Genomic DNA, 23990 nt, shown 5'->3' with positions numbered 1-23990 from the left:
ATACACAGACAGGGAAACTCACGTGGCGAGGGTACAGACGTTCCTCTGCCCGGCCACTAGGAGGCGTACAGTGGCGAAGGCTCTTTCCTGACTCATCACGCCAGACACCTCAAACGGCAATCAAAGTTTACAGTCATACGATAGGATACAGCCTAGTGTATACAGTACAATGTCATGCTACTTACGAGATCTACTCTCAGTTCAGCAAGTAAACAAATATTTGAAATAGTATTGAATTAGAAGAAGCATAATATATGAACATGAGAATATAAATATATATATATAAACGAGAGAATATATATATATATATATATATAAACGAGAGAATATATATATATATATATATATAAACGAGAGAATATATATATATATATATATATATAAACGAGATAATATATATATATATATAAACGAGAGAATATATATATATATATATATATATAAACGAGAGAATATATATATATATATATATATAAACGAGAGAAAAGGCCAGTAAGACAAGACACCTGGGCTGGGAGGTAGCTGCTGGCTGCAGAGAACATCTTCCCTACGTAGGATCCCCAGGTAGGACACTCCTCCTCTCCACTACACAGAGAGAGACAGGGAGAGAGACAGGGAGATACACAGAGAGAGACAGGGAGAGAGACAGGGAGATACACAGAGAGAGAGACAGGGAGAGACACAGAGAGAGACAGGGAGAGACACGGAGAGAGACAGGGAGATACAGGGTTAGAGAGACACAGGGAGATACACAGAGAGAGACAGGGAGATACAGGGTTAGAGAGACAGGGAGAGACACAGAGAGAGACAGATAGAGAGACAGAGAGATACACAGAGAGAGACAGTTAGGGAGATACACAGAGAGAGACAGGGAGATACAGGGTTAGAGAGACAGGGAGAGACACAGAGAGAGACAGGGAGATACACAGAGAGAGACAGGGAGATACACAGAGAGAGACAGGGAGATACACAGAGAGAGACAGGGAGAGACACAGAGAGAGACAGGGAGATACACAGAGAGAGACAGGGAGATACAGGGTTAGAGAGACAGGGAGAGACACAGAGAGAGACAGAGAGATACACAGAGAGAGACAGAGAGATACACAGAAAGAGACAGGGATATGCACAGAGAGAGACAGGGAGATACACAGAGAGAGACAGGGAGAAACACAGAGAGAGACAGGGAGATACACAGAGAGAGAGACAGGGAGATACACAGAGAGAGACAGGGAGATACAAAGAGAGAGACAGGGAGAAACACAGAGAGAGACAGGGAGATACACATAGAGAGACAGGGAGATACACAGAGAGAGACAGGGAGATACACAGAGAGAGACAGAGAAATAGGGGGGTAGAGAGAGAGAGAGATAGGGGTAGAGAGAGAGTGGGGGGGGTAGAGAGAGAGAGATAGGGGGGTAGAGAGAGAGTGGGGGGGTAGAGAGAGAGAGATAGGAGGGTAGAGAGAGAGATAGGAGGGTAGAGAGAGAGATAGGAGGGTAGAGAGAAAGATAGGAGGGTAGAGAGAGAGAGAGGGGGGTAGAGAGAGAGATAGGGGGGGTAGAGAGAGAGTGGGGGGGTAGAGAGAGAGAGAGAGATAGGGGGGTAGAGAGAGAGTGGGGGGGTAGAGAGAGAGAGAGATGGGGGGTAGAGAGAGAGTGGGGGGGTAGAGAGAGTGGGAGGGTAGAGCGAGAGTGGGGGGGTAGAGAGAGTGGGGGGGTAGAGAGAGATAGGGGGTAGAGAGAGAGTGAGGGGGGTAGAGAGTGGGGGGGTAGAGAGAGAGTGGGGGGGGGCAGAGAGAGAGTGAAGGGGTAGAGAGAGAGTGGGGGGATAGAGAGAGATGTATGTAGGCTTGCCAGGTTGTGGATGACTCCTTCTATGTGTGTGTGTGTGTACCTGGGTCCGTGCTGTTCTAGTTTGAAGATGTGTACGGTCTCAGTGTTGCTGGAGGCACAGAGGAACTGGGCGTCAGGACTGAAGGACAGGGAACTGATATTGACGTACCTGCAGAGACACACACACACACACACACACACACACACACACACACACACACACACACACACACACACACACACACACACACACACACACACACAGGAAGTTATTATAAGTCTCTTCTACACTCATACTGTTGGTAAGAACTTAATTACACAAATGACGTTATCTAGCTATGAAAGAAGCATTTAACATTTCAGCTGGCCATTCCTTTCCTTTGCCTGCTCTGTCACACACTGAGAGATGTGTCATTATAAACCTGTCTTCAGTCTGTCATAATGAGAGATGTGTCATTATAAACCTGTATTCAGTCTGTCATAATGATGTCATAATGAGATGTGTCATTATAAACCTGTCTTCAGTCTGTTCTAATGATGTCATAATGAGATGTGTCATTATATACCTGTCTTCAGTCTGTCATAATGATGTCATAATGAGAGATGTGTCATTATAAACCTGTCTTCAGTCTGTCATAATGAGATGTGTCATTATAAACCTGTCTTCAGTCTGTCATAATGATGTCATAATGAGATGTGTCATTATAAACCTGTCTTCAGTCTGTCATAATGAGATGTGTCATTATAAACCTGTCTTCAGTCTGTCATAATGATGTCACACTGAGAGATGTGTCATTATAAACCTGTATTCAGTCTGTCATAATGATGTCATAATGAGAGATGTGTCATTATAAACCTGTCTTCAGTCTGTCATAATGAGATGTGTCATTATAAACCTGTCTTCAGTCTGTCATAATGATGTCATAATGAGATGTGTCATTATAAACCTGTCTTCAGTCTGTCATAATGATGTCATAATGAGATGTGTCATTATAAACCTGTCTTCAGTCTGTTCTAATGATGTCATAATGAGATGTGTCATTATAAACCTGTCTTCAGTCTGTCATAATGAGAGATGTGTCATTATAAACCTGTCTTCAGTCTGTCATAATGAGAGATGTGTCATTATAAACCTGTCTTCAGTCTGTCATAATGAGAGATGTGTCATTATAAACCTGTCTTCAGTCTGTCATAATGAGAGATGTGTCTTTATAAACCTGTCTTCAGTCTGTCATAATGAGAGATGTGTCATTATAAACCTGTCTTCAGTCTGTCATAATGAGAGATGTGTCATTATAAACCTGTCTTCAGTCTGTCATAATGAGAGATGTGTCATTATAAACCTGTCTTCAGTCTGTCATAATGAGAGATGTGTCATTATAAACCTGTCTTCAGTCTGTCATAATGAGAGATGTGTCATTATAAACCTGTCTTCAGTCTGTCATAATGAGAGATGTGTCATTATAAACCTGTCTTCAGTCTGTCATAATGAGAGATGTGTCATTATAAACCTGTCTTCAGTCTGTCATAATGAGTCCTGTTCATTAGGTGTGTTTAATGCGTTCTGTTAGTCCTGTTCATTAGGTGTGTTTAATGTGTTCTGTTAGTCCTGTTCATTAGGTGTGTTTAATGTGTTCTGTTAGTCCTGTTCATTAGGTGTGTTTAATGTGTTCTGTTAGTCCTGTTCATTAGGTGTGTTTAATGTGTTCTGTTAGTCCTGTTCATTAGGTGTGTTTAATGTGTTCTGTTAGTCCTGTTCATTAGGTGTGTTTAATGTGTTCTGTTAGTCCTGTTCATTAGGTGTGTTTAATGTGTTCTGTTAGTCCTGTTCATTAGGTGTGTTTAATGTGTTCTGTTAGTCTGTTCATTAGGTGTGTTTAATGCGTTCTGTTAGTCCTGTTCATTAGGTGTGTTTTATGTGTTCAGTTAGTCCTGTTCATTAGGTGTGTTTTCTGTTAGTCCTGTTCATTAGGTGTGTTTAATGTGTTCTTTTAGTCCCGTTCATTAGGTGTGTTTTATGTGTTCAGTTAGTCCTGTTCATTAGGTGTGTTTTCTGTTAGTTCTGTTCATTAGGTGTGTTTAATGTGTTCTGTTAGTCCTGTTCATTAGGTGTGTTTAATGTGTTCTGTTAGTCCTGTTCATTAGGTGTGTTTAATGTGTTCTGTTAGTCCTGTTCATTAGGTGTGTTTAATGCGTTCTGTTAGTCCTGTTCATTAGGTGTGTTTAATGTGTTCTGTTAGTCCTGTTCATTAGGTGTGTTTAATGTGTTCTGTTAGTCCTGTTCATTAGGTGTGTTTTATGTGTTCTGTTAGTCCTGTTCATTAGGTGTGTTTTATGTGTTCTGTTAGTCCTGTTCATTAGGTGTGTTTAATGTGTTCTGTTAGTCCTGTTCATTAGGTGTGTTTAATGCGTTCTGTTAGTCCTGTTCATTAGGTGTGTTTTATGTGTTCTGTTAGTCCTGTTCATTAGGTGTGTTTAATGTGTTCTGTTAGTCCTGTTCATTAGGTGTGTTTAATGCGTTCTGTTAGTCCCGTTCATTAGGTGTGTTTAATGTGTTCTGTTAGTCGTGTTCATTAGGTGTGTTTAATGTGTTCTGTTAGTCCTGTTCATTAGGTGTGTTTAATGTGTTCTGTTAGTCCTGTTCATTAGGTGTGTTTAATGCGTTCTGTTAGTCCTGTTCATTAGGTGTGTTTAATGCGTTCTGTTAGTCCTGTTCATTACAGTAGATGTAGACTATGTTGTGTAGTAAAATGTGTTTATACAGTTTATGTTCTATTGTGTGAACTCTGACCTCTTCATCCCTCTGCGGAACTCAAACAGACGCTGTCCCTCTGGGATGGAGAACACACGGATTACAGTACCCTGGAGGGAGAGAGGGGGGGGGATATGAAGAAGGGAGTAAGAAAGAGAGTCAGTCCCTCACAGTCAGGACTGTCTAACTAGAGGGAGAAAGAGAGTCAGTCCCTCACAGTCAGGACTGTCTAACTAGAGGGAGAAAGAGAGTCAGTCCCTCACAGTCAGGACTGTCTAACTAGAGGGAGAAAGAGAGTCAGCCCCTCACAGTCAGGACTGTCTAACTAGAGGGAGAAATAGAGTCAGTCCCTCACAGTCAGGACTGTCTAACTAGAGGGAGGAAGAGAGTCCCTCACAGTCAGGACTGTCTAACTAGAGGGAGGAAGAGAGTCCCACAGTCAGGACTGTCCAGCTACACTGTAGTTATCTTGATTATATTATTATAGTGTCATACCTCTTCAGGATGCCCTGCCCACATGGTCTTATAATACACTGTGTGCTGCAGCAGAGTACATCTACTACTAGTCAAGTACTGAATGTTTTGGACATGGCCAGGGCCTAACTGCAATATCCAGGTATGTTGTCAAAAAGCAGCGCTGGCCTCCCGTCACTAGGGGCAGCTGTCCTGGTAGTGCTTACCCTCTCCGAGGCACTGGCCTCCCGTCACTAGGGGCAGCTGTCCTGGTAGTGCTTACCCTCTCCGAGGCGCTGGCCTCCCGTCACTAGGGGCAGCTGTCCTGGTAGTGCTTACCCTCTCCGAGGCGCTGGCCTCCCGTCACTAGGGGCAGCTGTCCTGGTAGTGCTTACCCTCTCCGAGGCGCTGGCCTCCCGTCACTAGGGGCAGCTGTCCTGGTAGTGCTTACCCTCTCCGAGGCGCTGGCCTCCCGTCACTAGGGGCAGCTGTCCTGGTAGTGCTTACCCTCTCCGAGGCGCTGGCCTCCCGTCACTAGGGGCAGCTGTCCTGGTAGTGCTTACCCTCTCCGAGGCGCTGGCCTCCCGTCACTAGGGGCAGCTGTCCTGGTAGTGCTTACCCTCTCCGAGGCGCTGGCCTCCCGTCACTAGGGGCAGCTGTCCTGGTAGTGCTTACCCTCTCCGAGGCGCTGGCCTCCCGTCACTAGGGGCAGCTGTCCTGGTAGTGCTTACCCTCTCCGAGGCGCTGGCCTCCCGTCACTAGGGGCAGCTGTCCTGGTAGTGCTTACCCTCTCCGAGGCGCTGGCCTCCCGTCACTAGGGGCAGCTGTCCTGGTAGTGCTTACCCTCTCCGAGGCGCTGGCCTCCCGTCACTAGGGGCAGCTGTCCTGGTAGTGCTTACCCTCTCCGAGGCGCTGGCCTCCCGTCACTAGGGGCAGCTGTCCTGGTAGTGCTTACCCTCTCCGAGGCGCTGGCCTCCCGTCACTAGGGGCAGCTGTCCTGGTAGTGCTTACCCTCTCCGAGGCGCTGGCCTCCCGTCACTAGGGGCTGCTGTCCTGGTAGTGCTTACCCTCTCCGAGGCGCTGGCCTCCCGTCACTAGGGGCAGCTGTCCTGGTAGTGCTTACCCTCTCCGAGGCGCTGGCCTCCCGTCACTAGGGGCAGCTGTCCTGGTAGTGCTTACCCTCTCCGAGGCGCTGGCCTCCCGTCACTAGGGGCAGCTGTCCTGGTAGTGCTTCCCCTCTCCGAGGCGCTGGCCTCCCGTCACTAGGGGCAGCTGTCCTGGTAGTGCTTACCCTCTCCGAGGCGCTGGCCTCCCGTCACTAGGGGCAGCTGTCCTGGTAGTGCTTACCCTCTCCGAGGCGCTGGCCTCCCGTCACTAGGGGCAGCTGTCCTGGTAGTGCTTACCCTCTCCGAGGCGCTGGCCTCCCGTCACTAGGGGCAACTGTCCTGGTAGTGCTTACCCTCTCCGAGGCGCTGGCCTCCCGTCACTAGGGGCAGCTGTCCTGGTAGTGCTTACCCTCTCCGAGGCGCTGGCCTCCCGTCACTAGGGGCAGCTGTCCTGGTAGTGCTTACCCTCTCCGAGGCGCTGGCCTCCCGTCACTAGGGGCTGCTGTCCTGGTAGTGCTTACCCTCTCCGAGGCGCTGGCCTCCCGTCACTAGGGGCAGCTGTCCTGGTAGTGCTTACCCTCTCCGAGGCACTGGCCTCCCGTCACTAGGGGCAACTGTCCTGGTAGTGCTTACCCTCTCCGAGGCGCTGGCCAGCTTGGTGCCTGACGAGTTGAAGGTGAGAGCAGCCAGGGGACTGTCATGGGCCGGGATCATTGTGACAGTGCTCTGAGAGAGAGAGAGAGAGCGCCAGAGAGAGAGAGTAGTAGTAGTACAGTAGTAGTACAGTAGCATAGTAGTACAGTAGTAGTACTACAGTAGTACTGTAGTAGTACAGTAGTATAGTAGTAGTACAGTAGCATAGTAGTACAGTAGTAGTACAGTAGTAGTAGTACAGTAGTAGTACAGTAGTATAGTAGTAGTACAGTAGCATAGTAGTACAGTAGTAGTACTACAGTAGTAGTACAGTAGTATAGTAGTAGTACAGTAGTATAGTAGTAGTACAGTAGTAGTACAGTAGTAGTACAGTAGTATGGTAGTAGTACAGTAGTATAGTAGTAGTACAGTAGTAGCAGGCCTTACCAGGTTGTTGGCATCGTAAACTATGATCTCTCCGATGGTGGAGCTGCCTGGGTAGGCCAGGTACGAGTTGGAATGGTTGATGGACAGAGCACACAGACCTGAACAGAACCACCATGTTCATTTCAGACAGCTTCTGCTTTTCCCCATCAGAAACCCACAGAGCAGCACTGGTTTAGGAAACACTGTTCTGTACACTGTGTTTACCTGAGGGGTTGGAGGGCGTGTTGAGAAGGGTCTTCAGCAGCTTCATGTCTTTGATGTTGTGGATGTACACTGACTCCTCCAGACACACCACCAGCCTCTACAGGGGGAGGGAGGGAGAGGAAGAGAGGGAGAGAGAGAGGGAGAGGGAGAGGGAGAGAGAGGGGGAGAGAGAGGGAGAGGGGGAGGGAGAGAGAGGGGGAGAGGGGGAGGGAGAGAGAGGGGGAGAGGGAGAGAGAGAGAGAGGGATAGAGGGAGAGGGAGAGAGAGGGGGAGAGGGATAGAGGGAAAGAGAGGGGGGGAGAGAGAGAGAGAGAGGGAGAGGGAGAGAGGGAGAGGGAGAGAGAGGGAGAGAGAGGGAGAGAGAGAGGGGGGGAGAGAGAGAGAGGGAGAGGGAGAGAGGGAGTGAGGGAGAGAGAGATGGGGAGAGAGAGGGGGGAGAGAGAGAGAGAGGGAGAGGGAGAGAGGGAGAGAGAGATGGGGAGAGGGAGAGAGAGAGAGAGAGGGAGAGAGAGAGAGAGAGAGAGAGGGATAGAGGGAGAGGGAGAGAGAGAGAGGTGACTGTTAGTATGTGAATTACGCTGATCATTTCCTGGCAGGTTATCCTATGTCAACATGCCCTAACAAAAAGTATTCAAAATCAATAGCTGCTGACAACAACGTCTCTACGTGGTCTCTATATGTATGTCTCTGTTGTTGTTACTGTAGTCCTGTTACCTGTCTGTTTAGTCTGACAGAGAGGATGTTGTTACTGTAGTTCTGTTACCTGTCTGTTGAGTCTGACAGAGAGGATGTTGTTACTGTAGTTCTGTTACCTGTCTGTTGAGTCTGACAGAGAGGATGTTGTTACTGTAGTTCTGTTACCTGTCTGTTGAGTCTGACAGAGAGGATGTTGTTACTGTAGTTCTGTTACCTGTCTATTGAGTCTGACAGAGATGATGTTGTTACTGTAGTTCTGTTACCTGTCTGTTGAGTCTGACCGAGAGGATGTTGTTACTGTAGTTCTGTTACCTGTCTGTTTAGTCTGACAGAGAGGATGTTGTTACTGTAGTTCTGTTACCTGTCTGTTGAGTCTGACAGAGAGGATGTTGTTACTGTAGTTATGTTACCTGTCTGTTGAGTCTGACAGAGAGGATGTTGTTACTGTAGTTCTGTTACCTGTCTGTTGAGTCTGACAGAGAGGATGTTGTTACTGTAGTTATGTTACCTGTCTGTTGAGTCTGACAGAGAGGATGTGGTTACTGTAGTTCTGTTACCTGTCTGTTGAGTCTGACAGAGAGGATGTTGTTACTGTAGTTCTGTTACCTGTCTGTTGAGTCTGACAGAGAGGATGTTGTTACTGTAGTTCTGTTACCTGTCTGTTGAGTCTGACAGAGAGGATGTTGTTACTGTAGTTCTGTTACCTGTCTGTTGAGTCTGACAGAGAGGATGTGGTTACTGTAGTTCTGTTACCTGTCTGTTGAGTCTGACAGAGAGGATGTTGTTACTGTAGTTCTGTTACCTGTCTGTTGAGTCTGACAGAGAGGATGTTGTTACTGTAGTTCTGTTACCTGTCTGTTGAGCCTGACAGAGAGGCTGTTGTTACTGTAGTTACCTGTCTGTTGAGTCTGACAGAGAGGATGTTGTTACTGTAGTTCTGTTACCTGTCTGTTGAGTCTGACAGAGAGGATGTTGTTACTGTAGTTCTGTTACCTGTCTGTTGAGCCTGACAGAGAGGATGTGGTTACTGTAGTTCTGTTACCTGTCTGTTGAGTCTGACAGAGAGGATGTTGTTACTGTAGTTCTGTTACCTGTCTGTTGAGTGTGACAGAGAGGATGTTGTTACTGTAGTTCTGTTACCTGTCTGTTGAGTCTGACAGAGAGGATGTTGTTACTGTAGTTCTGTTACCTGTCTGTTGAGTCTGACAGAGAGGATGTTGTTACTGTAGTTCTGTTACCTGTCTGTTGAGTCTGACAGAGAGGATGTTGTTACTGTAGTTCTGTTACCTGTCTGTTGAGTCTGACAGAGAGGATGTTGTTACTGTAGTTCTGTTACCTGTCTGTTGAGTCTGACAGAGAGGATGTTGTTACTGTAGTTATGTTACCTGTCTGTTGAGCCTGACAGAGAGGATGTTGTTACTGTAGTTCTGTTACCTGTCTGTTGAGCCTGACAGAGAGGATGTTGTTACTGTAGTTATGTTACCTGTCTGTTGAGTCTGACAGAGAGGATGTCGTTACTGTAGTTCTGTTACCTGTCTGTTGAGTCTGACAGAGAGGATGTTGTTACTGTAGTTCTGTTACCTGTCTGTTGAGTCTGACAGAGAGGATGTTGTTACTGTAGCTGTAGTTGCAGATCTCCGTTCCCTTCTTGAAGTGGTAGACGTTCATCCGTCTGGGGATGGAGAGACTGACCACCACCACCAGACTGCTGGAGAACAACCGCTCCACGATGTACACGTCTGGGGTCTCTGATGGGGAAGAGCAGGGGAACACAGGGGTAAGCATGGTATGGACATGAGTGTCCTGGGGGGCCTGAGGTAGCCTGGTATTAGTGTCCTGGGGGGGGCTGAGGCAGCCTGGTATTAGTGTCCTGGGGTGGGGGCTGATGTAGCCTGGTATTAGTGTCCTGAGGGGGGGAGGTATTCTGGTATTAGTGTCCTGGGGGGCTGAGGTAGCCTGGTATTAGTGTCCTAGGGGGCTGAGGTAGCCTGGTATTAGTGTCCTGGGGGAGCTGAGGTAGCCTGGTATTAGTGTCCTGGGGGGGCTGAGGTAGCCTGGTATTAGTGTCCTGGGGGGGCTGAGGTAGCCTGGTATTAGTGTCCTGGGGGGTGCTGAGGTAACCTGGTATTAGTGTCCTGGGGGGGCTGAGGTAGCCTGGTATTAGTGTCCTGGGGGGGGCTGAGGTAGCCTGGTATTAGTGTCCTGGGGGGGCTGAGGTAACCTGGTATTAGTGTCCTGGGGGGGGCTGAGGTAGCCTGGTATTAGTGTCCTGGGGGGGCTGAGGTAGCCTGGTATTAGTGTCCTGAGGGGGGGAGGTATTCTGGTATTAGTGTCCTGGGGGGCTGAGGTAGCCTGGTATTAGTGTCCTAGGGGGCTGAGGTAGCCTGGTATTAGTGTCCTGGGGGGGCTGAGGTAGCCTGGTATTAGTGTCCTGGGGGGGCTGAGGTAGCCTGGTATTAGTGTCCTGGGGGGCTGAGGTAGCCTGGTATTAGTGTCCTGGGGGGGGGCTGATGTAGCCTGGTATTAGTGTCCTGGGGGGCTGAGGTAGCCTGGTATTAGTGTCCTGGGGGGGCTGAGGCAGCCTGGTATTAGTGTCCTGGGGTGGGGGCTGATGTAGCCTGGTATTAGTGTCCTGAGGGGGGGAGGTATTCTGGTATTAGTGTCCTGGGGGGCTGAGGTAGCCTGGTATTAGTGTCCTAGGGGGCTGAGGTAGCCTGGTATTAGTGTCCTGGGGGGGCTGAGGTAGCCTGGTATTAGTGTCCTGGGGGGGCTGAGGTAGCCTGGTATTAGTGTCCTGGGGGGGCTGAGGTAGCCTGGTATTAGTGTCCTGGGGGGTGCTGAGGTAACCTGGTATTAGTGTCCTGGGGGGGGCTGAGGTAGCCTGGTATTAGTGTCCTGGGGGGGCTGAGGTAGCCTGGTATTAGTGTCCTGGGGGGGCTGAGGTAGCCTGGTATTAGTGTCCTGGGGGGGCTGAGGTAGCCTGGTATTAGTGTCCTGGGGGGTGCTGAGGTAACCTGGTATTAGTGTCCTGGGGGGGCTGAGGTAGCCTGGTATTAGTGTCCTGGGGGGCTGAGGTAGCCTGGTATTAGTGTCCTGGGGGGGGGGCTGATGTAGCCTGGTATTAGTGTCCTGGGGGGCTGAGGTAGCCTGGTATTAGTGTCCTGGGGGGGCTGAGGCAGCCTGGTATTAGTGTCCTGGGGGGCTGAGGTAGCCTGGTATTAGTGTCCTGGGGGGGGGGCTGATGTAGCCTGGTATTAGTGTCCTGGGGGGCTGAGGTAGCCTGGTATTAGTGTCCTGGGGGGGCTGAGGCAGCCTGGTATTAGTGTCCTGGGGGGGCTGAGGTAGCCTGGTATTAGTGTCCTGGGGTGGGGGCTGAGGTAGCCTGGTATTAGTGTCCTGGGGGGGCTGAGGTAGCCTGGTATTAGTGTCCTGGGGGGGGCTGAGGCAGCCTGGTATTAGTGTCCTGGGGGGGGGCTGATGTAGCCTGGTATTAGTGTCCTGGGGGGGGCTGATGTAGCCTGGTATTAGTGTCCTGGGGGGGCTGAGGTAGCCTGGTATTAGTGTCCTGGGGGGGCTGAGGTAGCCTGGTATTAGTGTCCTGGGGGGTGCTGAGGTAACCTGGTATTAGTGTCCTGGGGGGGCTGAGGTAGCCTGGTATTAGTGTCCTGGGGGGGGCTGAGGTAGCCTGGTATTAGTGTCCTGGGGGGGCTGAGGTAACCTGGTATTAGTGTCCTGGGGGGGCTGAGGTAGCCTGGTATTAGTGTCCTGGGGGGGCTGAGGTAGCCTGGTATTAGTGTCCTAAGGTGGGGGCTGAGGTAGCCTGGTATTAGTGTCCTGGGGGGGCTGAGGTAGCCTGGTATTAGTGTCCTGGGGGGTGCTGAGGCAGCCTGGTATTAGTGTCCTGGGGGGGGGGGGGGGGCTGATGTAGCCTGGTATTAGTCCTGGGGGGCTGAGGTAGCCTGGTATTAGTGTCCTTGGGGGGGGTGGGCTGATGTAGCCTGGTATTAGTGTCCTGGAGGGGCTGATGTAGCCTGGTATTAGTGTCCTTGGGGGGGGTGGGCTGATGTAGCCTGGTATTAGTGTCCTGGAGGGGCTGATGTAGCCTGGTATTAGTGTCCTGGAGGGGCTGATGTATTCTGGTATTAGTGTCCTGGAGGGGCTGATGTAGCCTGGTATTAGTGTCCTGGAGGGGCTGATGTATTCTGGTATTAGTGTCCTGGAGGGGCTGATGTAGCCTGGTATTAGTGTCCTGGGGGGGCTGAGGTAGCCTGGTATTAGTGTCCTGGGGGGGCTGAGGTAGCCTGGTATTAGTGTCCTGGGGGGGCTGAGGTAGCCTGGTATTAGTGTCCTGGGGGGGCTGAGGTAGCCTGGTATTAGTGTCCTGGGGGGGCTGAGGTAGCCTGGTATTAGTGTCCTGGGGGGGGCTGAGGTAACCTGGTATTAGTGTCCTGGGGGGGCTGAGGTAGCCTGGTATTAGTGTCCTGGGGGGGGCTGAGGTAGCCTGGTATTAGTGTCCTGGGGGGGGCTGAGGTAGCCTGGTATTAGTGTCCTGGGGGGGCTGAGGTAGCCTGGTATTAGTGTCCTGGGGGGGGCTGAGGTAGCCTGGTATTAGTGTCCTGGGGGGGGCTGAGGTAACCTGGTATTAGTGTCCTGGGGGGGGCTGAGGTAGCCTGGTATTAGTGTCCTGGGGGGGGGCTGAGGTAGCCTGGTATTAGTGTCCTGGGGGGGGCTGAGGTAACCTGGTATTAGTGTCCTGGGGGGGGGCTGAGGTAACCTGGTATTAGTGTCCTGGGGGGGGCTGAGGTAGCCTGGTATTAGTGTCCTGGGGGGGGCTGAGGTAGCCTGGTATTAGTGTCCTGGGGGGGGCTGAGGTAACCTGGTATTAGTGTCCTGGGGGGGGCTGAGGTAGCCTGGTATTAGTGTCCTGGGGGGGGCTGAGGTAACCTGGTATTAGTGTCCTGGGGGGTGCTGAGGTAGCCTGGTATTAGTGTCCTGGGGGGGGCTGAGGTAGCCTGGTATTAGTGTCCTGGGGGGGGCTGAGGTAGCCTGGTATTAGTGTCCTGGGGGGGCTGAGGTAGCCTGGTATTAGTGTCCTGGGGGGGGCTGAGGTAGCCTGGTATTAGTGTCCTGGGGGGGGCTGAGGTAACCTGGTATTAGTGTCCTGGGGGGTGCTGAGGTAGCCTGGTATTAGTGTCCTGACATGGTTGGTTTCTATCTCCACACCACTGTGTCTGCCAGTAATAATGAAGTGAACAGTAAATCACCAGATACTGCTAGCTAGTGAAGTTATCCATCTACTATTGTCTGTCAACCATTTATCAGTCTACACACAGTGTCTGCGACCCAAATTACACCCTATTGCCTATTTACTTTTGACTGGGCGCCACAGGGCTCTATGTATTTGGAACACAGCCAGTGATTCACTACAAGGAAGGAGACTAACAGAGAATTACCCATCATTGGAAGAGGACTGCCAAGTAATTTCCCTGTAACTGACACTAATGTCCAGAGAGAGGCTGGACAACACAACTAGAATGAGATCCTCTGTATGGACTGAACAATTCTACAGCTTGGCAGAGCAGAGTCCTGTATGAGTCAGAGTCCTGTATGAGTCAGAGTCCTGTATGAGTCAGAGTCCTGTATGAGTCAGAGTCCTGTATGAGTCAGAGTCCTGTATGAGTCAGAGTCGGGGTCTAGGGGAAGGGTCTAGGGGTTTGTTTGGGATGGGGTCTAGGGGAAGAGGTTTGTTTGGGATTGGGTCTAGGGGAAGAGATTTGTTTAGGACGGTTCTAAGGTTTGTTTGTGACGGGGTCTAGGGGAATAGGTATGTTTGGGATGGGGTCTAGGGGAAGAGGTTTGTTGGGGAAGGGTCTAGGGGTGTGTTTGGGACAGGGTCTAGGGGAAGGGTCTAGGGGTTTGTTTGGAACGGGGTCTAGGGGAAGGGTCTAAGGGAAGGGTCTAGGGGTTTGTTTGGGACGGGATCTAAGGGAAGGGTCTAAGGGAAGGGTCTAGGGGTGTGGTTGGGACAGGGTCTAGGGGAAGGGTCTAGGGGTGTGTTTAGGACAGGGTCTAAGGGAAGGGTCTAGGGGTGTGGTTGGGACAGGGTCTAGGGGAAGGGTCTAGGGCTGTGTTTGGGACGGGACGGGGTCGAGGGGAAGGGTCTAGGGGAAGGGTCTAAGGGAAGGGTCTAGGGGTTTGTTTGGGACGGGTCGAGGGGAAGGGTCTAAGGGAAGGGTCTAGGGGAAGGGTCTAGGGGTGTGGTTGGGACACGGTCTAAGGGAAGGGTCTAGGGGTTTGGTTGGGACAGGGTCTAGGGGTGTGTTTAGGACAGGGTCTAAGGGAAGAGTCTAGGGGTTTGTTTAGGACTGGGTCTAAGGGAAGGGTCTAGGGGTGTGTTTAGGACAGGGTCTAGGGGTGTGTTTGGGACACGGTCTAAGGGAAGGGTCTAGGGGAAGGGTCTAGGGGTGTGTTTAGGACAGGACTATACTAACCGCTCTCGTAGATGCAGTCCAGTTTGTCCACTGAGGTCACAGAGAACAGCTTATAGCCTGTCTTGGTTCCCACTGCCAATGACCTGGGAACACAACAACAACAACAACAACACATACAGAGGTTGATAAACACATATAGAATATTACAAGTCAAAGTGACTAATGTGTGACTAGTTTCTTCATGCACACCAGAGTATTTACACACACACACACCCAACAACAACAACAACAACAACAACAACAACAACAACAACAACAACAACAAACACACACACACACACACACACACACACACACACACACACAGAGGTAGATCATTATTAAAAAACACATTGAATATGTTAGGGTAAAAACAAGCCAATGAAGTGTAACTCATCTCATGCACACCAGACTTTGCTCTCAATGGTTTTATAGACACTGTTTATTTGGGGGATTCCAGAACAATAAACAGTTACTTTGTTTTTCAAGTTTGCTGCAAGGACTTTTGATAAAAGGGACAAAAACATGGAATTGGAAAGTTGCAAGTGTGACTCTTTCCTCGTGTAAATGCTGTGTTCTCCATCCATTCTGGACAGGAGGGAACTTCCCCCAAACTTCATGACTGAAATATCATTTTCAGTTAAACATGACATTGCCTATGGAGTGCTGATGTGATTTAACTTGCTCAGTTATCATTTTGCATAGCCAGTCCAAATACAAAGAGAGAGTCTCTCTCTCTCTCTCTCTCTCTCTCTCTCTCTCTCTCTCTCTCTCTCTCTCTCTCTCTCTCTCTCTCTCTCTCTCTCTCTCTCTCTCTCTCTCTCTCTCTCTCTCTCTCTCTCTCTCTCTCTCTCTCTCTCTCTCTCTCTCTCTCTCTCTCTCTCTCTCTCTCTCTCTCTCTCTCTCTCTCTCTCTCTCTCTCATTTCTGAGAGAACTGATAAAACTGCCCACACAAACACAGGAAACCGAGTAACACAGGTCTAACAGTCACATCCTACCTGATAGCAACACAGGTCTAACAGTCACATCCTACCTGATAGTAACACAGGTCTAACAGTCACATCCTACCTGATAGTAACACAGGTCTAACAGTCACATCCTACCTGATATTAACACAGGTCTAACAGTCACATCCTACCTGATAGCAACACAGGTCTAACAGTCACATCCTACCTGATAGTAACACAGGTCTAACAGTCACATCCTACCTGATAGTAACACAGGTCTAACAGTCACATCCTAACTGATAGTAACACAGGTCTAACAGTCACATCCTACCTGATATTAACACAGGTCTAAACAGTCACATCCTACCTGATAGTAACACAGGTCTAACAGTCACATCCTACCTGATAGTAACACAGGTCTAACAGTCACATCCTACCTGATAGTAACACAGGTCTAACAGTCACATCCTACCTGATAGTAACACATGTCTAAACAGACACATCCTACCTGATAGTAACACAGGTCTAACAGTCACATCCTACCTGATAGTAACACAGGTCTAACAGTCACATCCTACCTGATAGTAACACAGGTCTAACAGTCACATCCTACCTGATAGTAACACAGGTCTAAACAGACACATCCTACCTGATAGTAACACAGGTCTAACAGTAACATCCTACCTGATAGTAACACATGTCTAAACAGACACATCCTACCTGATAGTAACACAGGTCTAACAGACACATCCTACCTGATAGTAACACAGGTCTAACAGACACATCCTACCTGATAGTAACACAGGTCTAACAGTCACATCCTACCTGATAGTAACACAGGTCTAACAGTCACATCCTACCTGATAGTAACACAGGTCTAACAGTCACATCCTACCTGATAGTAACACAGGTCTAACAGTCACATCCTACCTGATAGTAACACAGGTCTAACAGTCACATCCTACCTGATAGTAACACAGGTCTAACAGTCACATCCTACCTCATAGTAACACAGGTCTAACAGTCACATCCTACCTGATAGTAACACAGGTCTAACAGTCACATCCTACCTGATAGTAACACAGGTCTAACAGTCATCTGTACCTTGGTTAAGTGTTCCTGTGGTTACAGACGCAACACAAACAGTACACACACAGTCAAATCAAATCATAAATCAAATCACATTTTATTTGTCACATACACATGGTTAGCAGATGTTAATGCGAGTGTAGCGAAATGCTTGTGCTTCTAGTTCCGACAATGCAGTAATAACCAACAAGTAATCTAACTAACAATTCCAAAACTACTGTCTTGTACACAGTGTAAGGGGATAAAGAATATGTACATAAGGATATATGAATGAGTGATGGTACAGAGCAGCATAGATCAGTGAATGCTGTTCCACCACTGAGAATGTCTGTTCTCAGAGAATGTTCACGGTTCTGTCCCAGGGATTACATGATATGATGTCTATGGTTCTGTCCCAGGGATTACATGATATGATGTCTATGGTTCTGTCCCAGGGATTACATGATATGATGTTTATGGTTCTGTCCCAGGGATTACATGATATGATGTCTATGGTTCTGTCCCAGGGATTACATGATATGATGTCTATGGTTCTGTCCCAGGGATTACATGATATGATGTCTATGGTTCTGTCCCAGGGATTACATGATATGATGTCTATGGTTCTGTCCCAGGGATGACATGATATGATGTCTATGGTTCTGTCCCAGGGATGACATGATATGATGTATATGGTTCTGTCCCAGGGATGACATGATGTCTATGGTTCTGTCCCAGGGATTACATGATATGATGTCTATGGTTCTGTCCCAGGGATTACATGATATGATGTCTATGGTTCTGTCCCAGGGATTACATGATATGATGTCTATGGTTCTGTCCCAGGGATTACATGATATGATGTCTATGGTTCTATCCCAGGGATGACATGATATGATGTCTATGGTTCTGTCCCAGGGATTACATGATATGATGTCTATGGTTCTGTCCCAGGGATTACATGATATGATGTCTATGGTTCTGTCCCAGGGATTACATGATATGATGTCTATGGTTCTGTCCCAGGGATTACATGATATGATGTCTATGGTTCTGTCCCAGGGATTACATGATATGATGTCTATGGTTCTGTCCCAGGGATTACATGATATCATGTCTATGGTTCTGTCCCAGGGATTACATGATATCATGTCTATGGTTCTGTCCCAGGGATTACATGATATGATGTCTATGGTTCTGTCCCAGGGATTACATGATATGATGTCTATGGTTCTGTCCCAGGGATTACATGATATAATGTCTATGGTTCTGTCCCAGGGATTACATGATATCATGTCTATGGTTCTGTCCCAGGGATTCTGTTTATTGAGTAAACCATTGATTATTGAGTATTGAGTAAATCATTGAGTATTGAGTAAACCATTGATTATTGAGTATTGAGTAAACCATTGAGTATTGAGTAAACCATTGAGTATTGAGTAAACCATTGAGTATTGAGTAAACCATTGAGTATTGAGTAAACCATTGAGTATTGAGTATTGAGTAAACCATTGAGTATTGAGTAAACCATTGAGTAAACCATTGAGTATTGAGTATTGAGTAAACCATTGAGTATTGAGTAAACCATTGAGTTCAACTGGTAAAAACAGAAAGGAGGCTAGTGTGCAAATCTTGACTGAGATGCACTACTACTTGTACTGCTGTCCAACAGAAGAAGAATGGATTCATTTTGGTTAGGTCCTCCTTCAGCACAGTTACATCATTAAGATGGCTGAGCAGGGAGGACAGTCATCTAGCAGGGAGGACAGTCATCTAGCAGGGAGGACAGTCATCTAGTAGGGAGGACAGTCATCTAGTAGGGAGGACAGTCATCTAGCAGGGAGGACAGTCATCTAGCAGGGAGGACAGTCATCTAGCAGGGAGGACAGTCATCTAGCAGGGAGGACAGTCATCTAGCAGGGAGGACAGTCATCTAGCAGGGAGGACAGTCATCTAGCAGAGAGAACAGTCATCTAGCAGGAGGACAGTCATCTAGCTAGGGTGTGTTTAGGGGCACATCCCAATTGGCACCCTAAATAGTGCACTACTTTTTGACCAGGGCCCATAGGTTAGTGCACTATATAGGGAATAGGGTGCCATTGGAGTGTTTATAAAGTTCACCGAGTTGTTCCATTGGACAGTTTCTAAAAGCCACTGCTCTGTTCCCCTGGATGGGGCTGTCTGCTGTACATGTCTGGTCCTGCTCTGGAAACGGGAACAAACCTGCAATCATCATCACTGAAAGAAAGAAAGAGTGTTTGACCACACAACCAGATTCCACAGTAAGCTCTCACTCTTCACGGGTACGCATTGTTCCTGACTTTCTTTAAAATTGATATTTGTTCATCTTTTTTTCCGGAACTTTCTTCGTTTTTGTTGTTGTTGTTTTGAGTGCTGTTTTTATTGTGAGATCTCTGGTGGATCAGATCCCCACTGTATTACGTAGGCCTATGGGGTTAAAAAATGATCAGATCAGATCAGATCCCCACTGTAGGCTATGTAGTACGTAGGCCTATGGGGTTAAAAAATGATCAGATCAGATCCCCACTGTAGACTATGTAGTACGTAGGCCTATGGTTTAATAATATATTGCCCATCGCATCTTGAAAGAAAACGTAGCCTAAAGTTGCACCGGAAAAATGAAATGAACTGTGTGTTGTTGAAGTAATTGTATGTTCAGATCCAAACCCCAACACCACAACACAACAGGTCTACTCTGTTCAGATCCAAACCCCAACACCCCAACACAACAGGTCTACTCTGTTCAGATCCAAACCCCAACACCCCAACACAACAGGTCTACTCTGTTCAGATCCAAACCCCAACACCCCAACACAACAGGTCTACTCTGTTCTATGTTCAGATCCAAACCCCAACACCACAGAACAACAGGTCTACTCTGTTCAGATCCAAACCCCAACACCACAGAACAACAGGTCTACTCTGTTCAGATCCAGACCCCAACACCCCAACACAACAGGTCTACTCTGTTCTATGTTCAGATCCAAACCCCAACACCACAGAACAACAGGTCTACTCTGTTCAGATCCAAACCCCAACACCACAGAACAACAGGTCTACTCTGTTCTATGTTCAGATCCAAACCCCAACACCACAGAACAACAGGTCTACTCTGTTCAGATCCAAACCCCAACACCACAGAACAACAGGTCTACTCTGTTCAGATCCAAACCCCAACACCACAGAACAACAGGTCTACTCTGTTCTATGTTCAGATCCAGACCCCAACACCACAGAACAACAGGTCTACTCTGTTCAGATCCAAACCCCAACACCACAGAACAACAGGTCTACTCTGTTCAGATCCAAACCCCAACACCACAGAACAACAGGTCTACTCTGTTCAGATCCAAACCCCAACACCACAGAACAACAGGTCTACTCTGTTCAGATCCAAACCCGAACACCACAGAACAACAGGTCTACTCTGTTCTATGTTCAGATCCAAACCCCAACACCACAGAACAACAGGTCTACTCTGTTCAGATCCAAACCCCAACACCACAGAACAACAGGTCTACTCTGTTCAGATCCAAACCCCAACACCACAGAACAACAGGTCTACTCTGTTCTATGTTCAGATCCAGACCCCAACACCACAGAACAACAGGTCTACTCTGTTCAGATCCAAACCCCAACACCACAGAACAACAGGTCTACTCTGTTCAGATCCAAACCCCAACACCACAGAACAACAGGTCTACTCTGTTCAGATCCAAACCCCAACACCACAGGACAACAGGTCTACTCTGTTCAGATCCAAACCCCAACACCACAGAACAACAGGTCTACTCTGTTCAGATCCAAACCCCAACACCACAGAACAACAGGTCTACTCTGTTCAGATCCAAACCCCAACACCACAGAACAACAGGTCTACTCTGTTCTATGTTCAGATCCAAACCCCAACACCACAGAACAACAGGTCTACTCTGTTCAGATCCAAACCCCAACACCACAGAACAACAGGTCTACTCTGTTCTATGTTCAGATCCAAACCCCAACACCACAGAACAACAGGTCTACTCTGTTCAGATCCAAACCCCAACACCACAGAACAACAGGTCTACTCTGTTCAGATCCAAACCCCAACACCACAGGACAACAGGTCTACTCTGTTCAGATCCAAACCCCAACACCACAGAACAACATGTCTACTCTGTTCAGATCCAAACCCCAACACCACAGAACAACAGGTCTACTCTGTTCTATGTTCAGATCCAAACCCCAACACCACAGGACAACAGGTCTACTCTGTTCAGATCCAAACCCCAACACCACAGAACAACAGGTCTACTCTGTTCAGATCAAACCCCAACACCACAGAACAACAGGTCTACTCTGTTCTATGTTCAGATCCAAACCCCAACACCACAGAACAACAGGTCTACTCTGTTCAGATCCAAACCCCAACACCACAGAACAACAGGTCTACTCTGTTCAGATCCAAACCCCAACACCACAGAACAACACGTCTACTCTGTTCTATGTTCAGATCCAAACCCCAACACCACAGAACAACAGGTCTACTCTGTTCTGCATTCCTTTATGAAGTAAACACTCTCCTGCTCAAGGTTTTTTTTACCAGTTACCTAACTAAGACTAATCTATGGACAGGTGTGTGTGTGTGTGCGGGTGTGCATGTGTGTGTTACCTAGTACCGAGCCTACGACAGAAGCTATGGACAGGTTGTGAAAATTTTCTCCACAGTGCCAGTCAGCCTCATATCAGGTGAGCAGGCGATCTGAGAGTTATTCACTGCCCCAGATATACTGTCCCTATTCCCTACATACAGTAGGGCTCTATAGGCCCTGGTCAAAACTAGTGATACTGTCCCTATTCCCTACATACAGTAGGGCTCTATAGGCCCTGGTCAAAACTAGTGATACTGTCCCTATTCCCTACATACAGTAGGGCTCTATAGGCCCTGGTCAAAACTACTAATACTGTCCCTATTCCCTACATACAGTAGGGCTCTATAGGCCCTGGTCAAAACTACTAATACTGTCCCTATTCCCTACATACAGTAGGGCTCTATAGGCCCTGGTCAAAACTACTAATACTATCCCTATTCCCTACATACAGTAGGGCTCTATAGGCCCTGGTCAAAACTAGTAATACTGTCCATATTCCCTACATACAGTAGGGCTCTATAGGCCCTGGTCAAAACTACTAATAATGTCCCTATTCCCTACATACAGTAGGGCTCTATAGGCCCTGGTCAAAACTACTAATAATGTCCCTATTCCCTACATACAGTAGGGCTCTATAGGCCCTGGTCCAAACTAGTGCAGAGAACAGGATGCCATTTGGGATACATTTCTGTTCATGAAAAGTAGTTGAGCGTGGCGATTCAAGCATTCTCAGTCAGTGCTTACATTAGTCAAAGGAACTCTCTCTGTCAAATGGAGTCAATAAGAAAGGGATCAATAGATTGCTATAGGCATCAGTGTGTATAACAGGAGTGCCTTTGAAGCCCCGTCGTTCTGCCTCCAGAACGGTTCCATCGTTCCACTGTTGTCAACCGTCGCTTTTTTACAATTTTTTAGAACAAATCCTGTGGTTTCAGGTTTAAGCATAATTAGTGTGTTTTGTTAAGAGGACTGTGAACTGCCCTCTCTGATCATCACATGCGAATTCTGTAGCCGCTATGTAGAATTCTATAACATCTATGGGCTATTTAATTAGGATTTTTAGGACCTCACAATGAAAGGGAAATATTTTTTAGATTGCATCACCATGATATCATACTGAAAGGTGTATTTATCTATAACTTATTTTACAGGAAATGACAAGGACATTTGCTGAGAGAGCATTTTGTTGTAGGCAACCAACCCAACAGGCAGCGGGTTCCGAGGCGCTTACGTGGAGTCTTGGTTGAAAGAGGCGCAGCCAAGCCCCGTCAGCTCCGTCCCCGGCCCGGCTCCCGGTTCACCCGGTCCGCTAGGACCGTCTGCTCCCTCTCCCGTCTCCATCCCGATTCCCAGCGACCTCTTTCCCTCCCTCCGCCCTGGATCGGAGGCCTGGGATCGGCTTTGCCTCTTGGCACGATAGCGTCGGATTGAGGATCCAGCTGAGAAGAAATCTCGATCGCCTTTTTAACAATAAACCGATCTAATCATAGGCCTGAGTGTTTTGAACTCCTTATATCCGGTGTTTTTAGAATCCAAATCTGAGTTCCATAAATGTTCTTATTTAGTACAGAAGAGATCAGACACTCTGGAGAAAGAAGAAGGGGAAAAAAACGAAGCAAAACAAGAACAGCTGACAGCTTGTTGCGTCACTCGGATTTCCCGTCCCAGTTGGCTGAAAGCGAAATTCAATGTTGTCGTCGGCTCGATTCTGATTGGTCAGGTGCATAGAGAATGATAGAGGCCTGTAGTGGCCTAAAATCTATTTTAGCATGGGCAGCGCCAGAGGGGAAGATGCGAAGCAAAAGGTTTTACTCCGCCCAAAATCTGTCCACGAAAATAAGCCCAACTTTGAAAAAACGACTTCATATTGGAGTTGTGCTTGTTTTCCAGAGATAGATAGAAGACTCAGACAGAGGACTCATCGTGGATATAACCCGTTTTAGCATGGACATTGCCATTGAGGGCTTCCACCACTTAAAGTAGTCAACTGGGTGGGGGTTCCTATGAGTTGGGAGCAATCAGCCAATGAAGAAAAATGTAAATTACTACTTTAAAATGGAGATAGCCTCAATGGTGCTGCCCATGCTGTCACAGATCCTATAATCAAATCACATTTTATTTGTCATGTATTTCGTAAACAGCAGGTGTAGACTAACAGTGAAATGCTTCCTTATGGGCCCTTCCAAACAATGTAGAGAGAAAAATAATAGAAAAATAATGAAATGAGGAATAAATATACAATGAGTAACGATAACTTGGTTATATACACAGATTACCAGTACCTAGTCAATGATAACTTGGTTATATACACAGATTACCAGTACCCAGTCAATGATAACTTGGTTATATACACAGATTACCAGTACCCAGTCAATGATAACTTGGCTATATACACGGGGTACCAGTACCTAGTCAATGATAACTTGGCTATATACACGGGGTACCAGTACCTAGTCAATGATAACTTGGTTATATACACGGGATACCAGTACCTAGTCAATGATAACTTGGTTATATACACAATTTATCAGTACTGAGTCAATGATAACTTGGTTATATACACAGGGTACCAGTACCTAGTCAATGATAACTTGGTTATATACACAGGGTACCAGTACCTAGTCAATGATAACTTGGTTATATACACAGGGTACCAGTACCTAGTCAATGATAACTTGGTTATATACACAGGGTACCAGTACCTAGTCAATGATAACTTGGTTATA

General features: G+C 47.7%; 1 protein-coding gene across 1 annotated transcript in view; it reads right to left on the bottom strand.

Moving 5' to 3' along the window:
* The window catches only part of LOC139395228 (WD repeat domain phosphoinositide-interacting protein 1-like), a 32458-nt gene extending 9546 nt beyond the window's left edge, over positions 1 to 22912 (bottom strand). The window contains exons 1-10 of the mRNA XM_071142875.1: positions 22496 to 22912; positions 14615 to 14697; positions 9705 to 9871; positions 7428 to 7524; positions 7224 to 7321; positions 6777 to 6869; positions 4624 to 4694; positions 1894 to 2001; positions 507 to 585; positions 23 to 108 (exon numbers count right to left, since the gene is read on the bottom strand). Coding sequence (XP_070998976.1) covers positions 23 to 108; positions 507 to 585; positions 1894 to 2001; positions 4624 to 4694; positions 6777 to 6869; positions 7224 to 7321; positions 7428 to 7524; positions 9705 to 9871; positions 14615 to 14697; positions 22496 to 22605 — 992 coding nt within the window. The 5' untranslated portion in view covers positions 22606 to 22912. The remainder of the gene's footprint in view (positions 1 to 22; positions 109 to 506; positions 586 to 1893; positions 2002 to 4623; positions 4695 to 6776; positions 6870 to 7223; positions 7322 to 7427; positions 7525 to 9704; positions 9872 to 14614; positions 14698 to 22495) is intronic.
* Positions 22913 to 23990: the final 1078 nt, after the last annotated feature.

Source organism: Oncorhynchus clarkii, unplaced genomic scaffold, assembly GCF_045791955.1.
Source record: "Oncorhynchus clarkii lewisi isolate Uvic-CL-2024 unplaced genomic scaffold, UVic_Ocla_1.0 unplaced_contig_14083_pilon_pilon, whole genome shotgun sequence".
NCBI classification, from domain to species: Eukaryota; Metazoa; Chordata; class Actinopteri; order Salmoniformes; family Salmonidae; genus Oncorhynchus; species Oncorhynchus clarkii.
The sequence above is the reverse complement of the archived record's forward strand: the minus strand, read 5'-3'. Positions and strand labels throughout refer to the sequence as shown.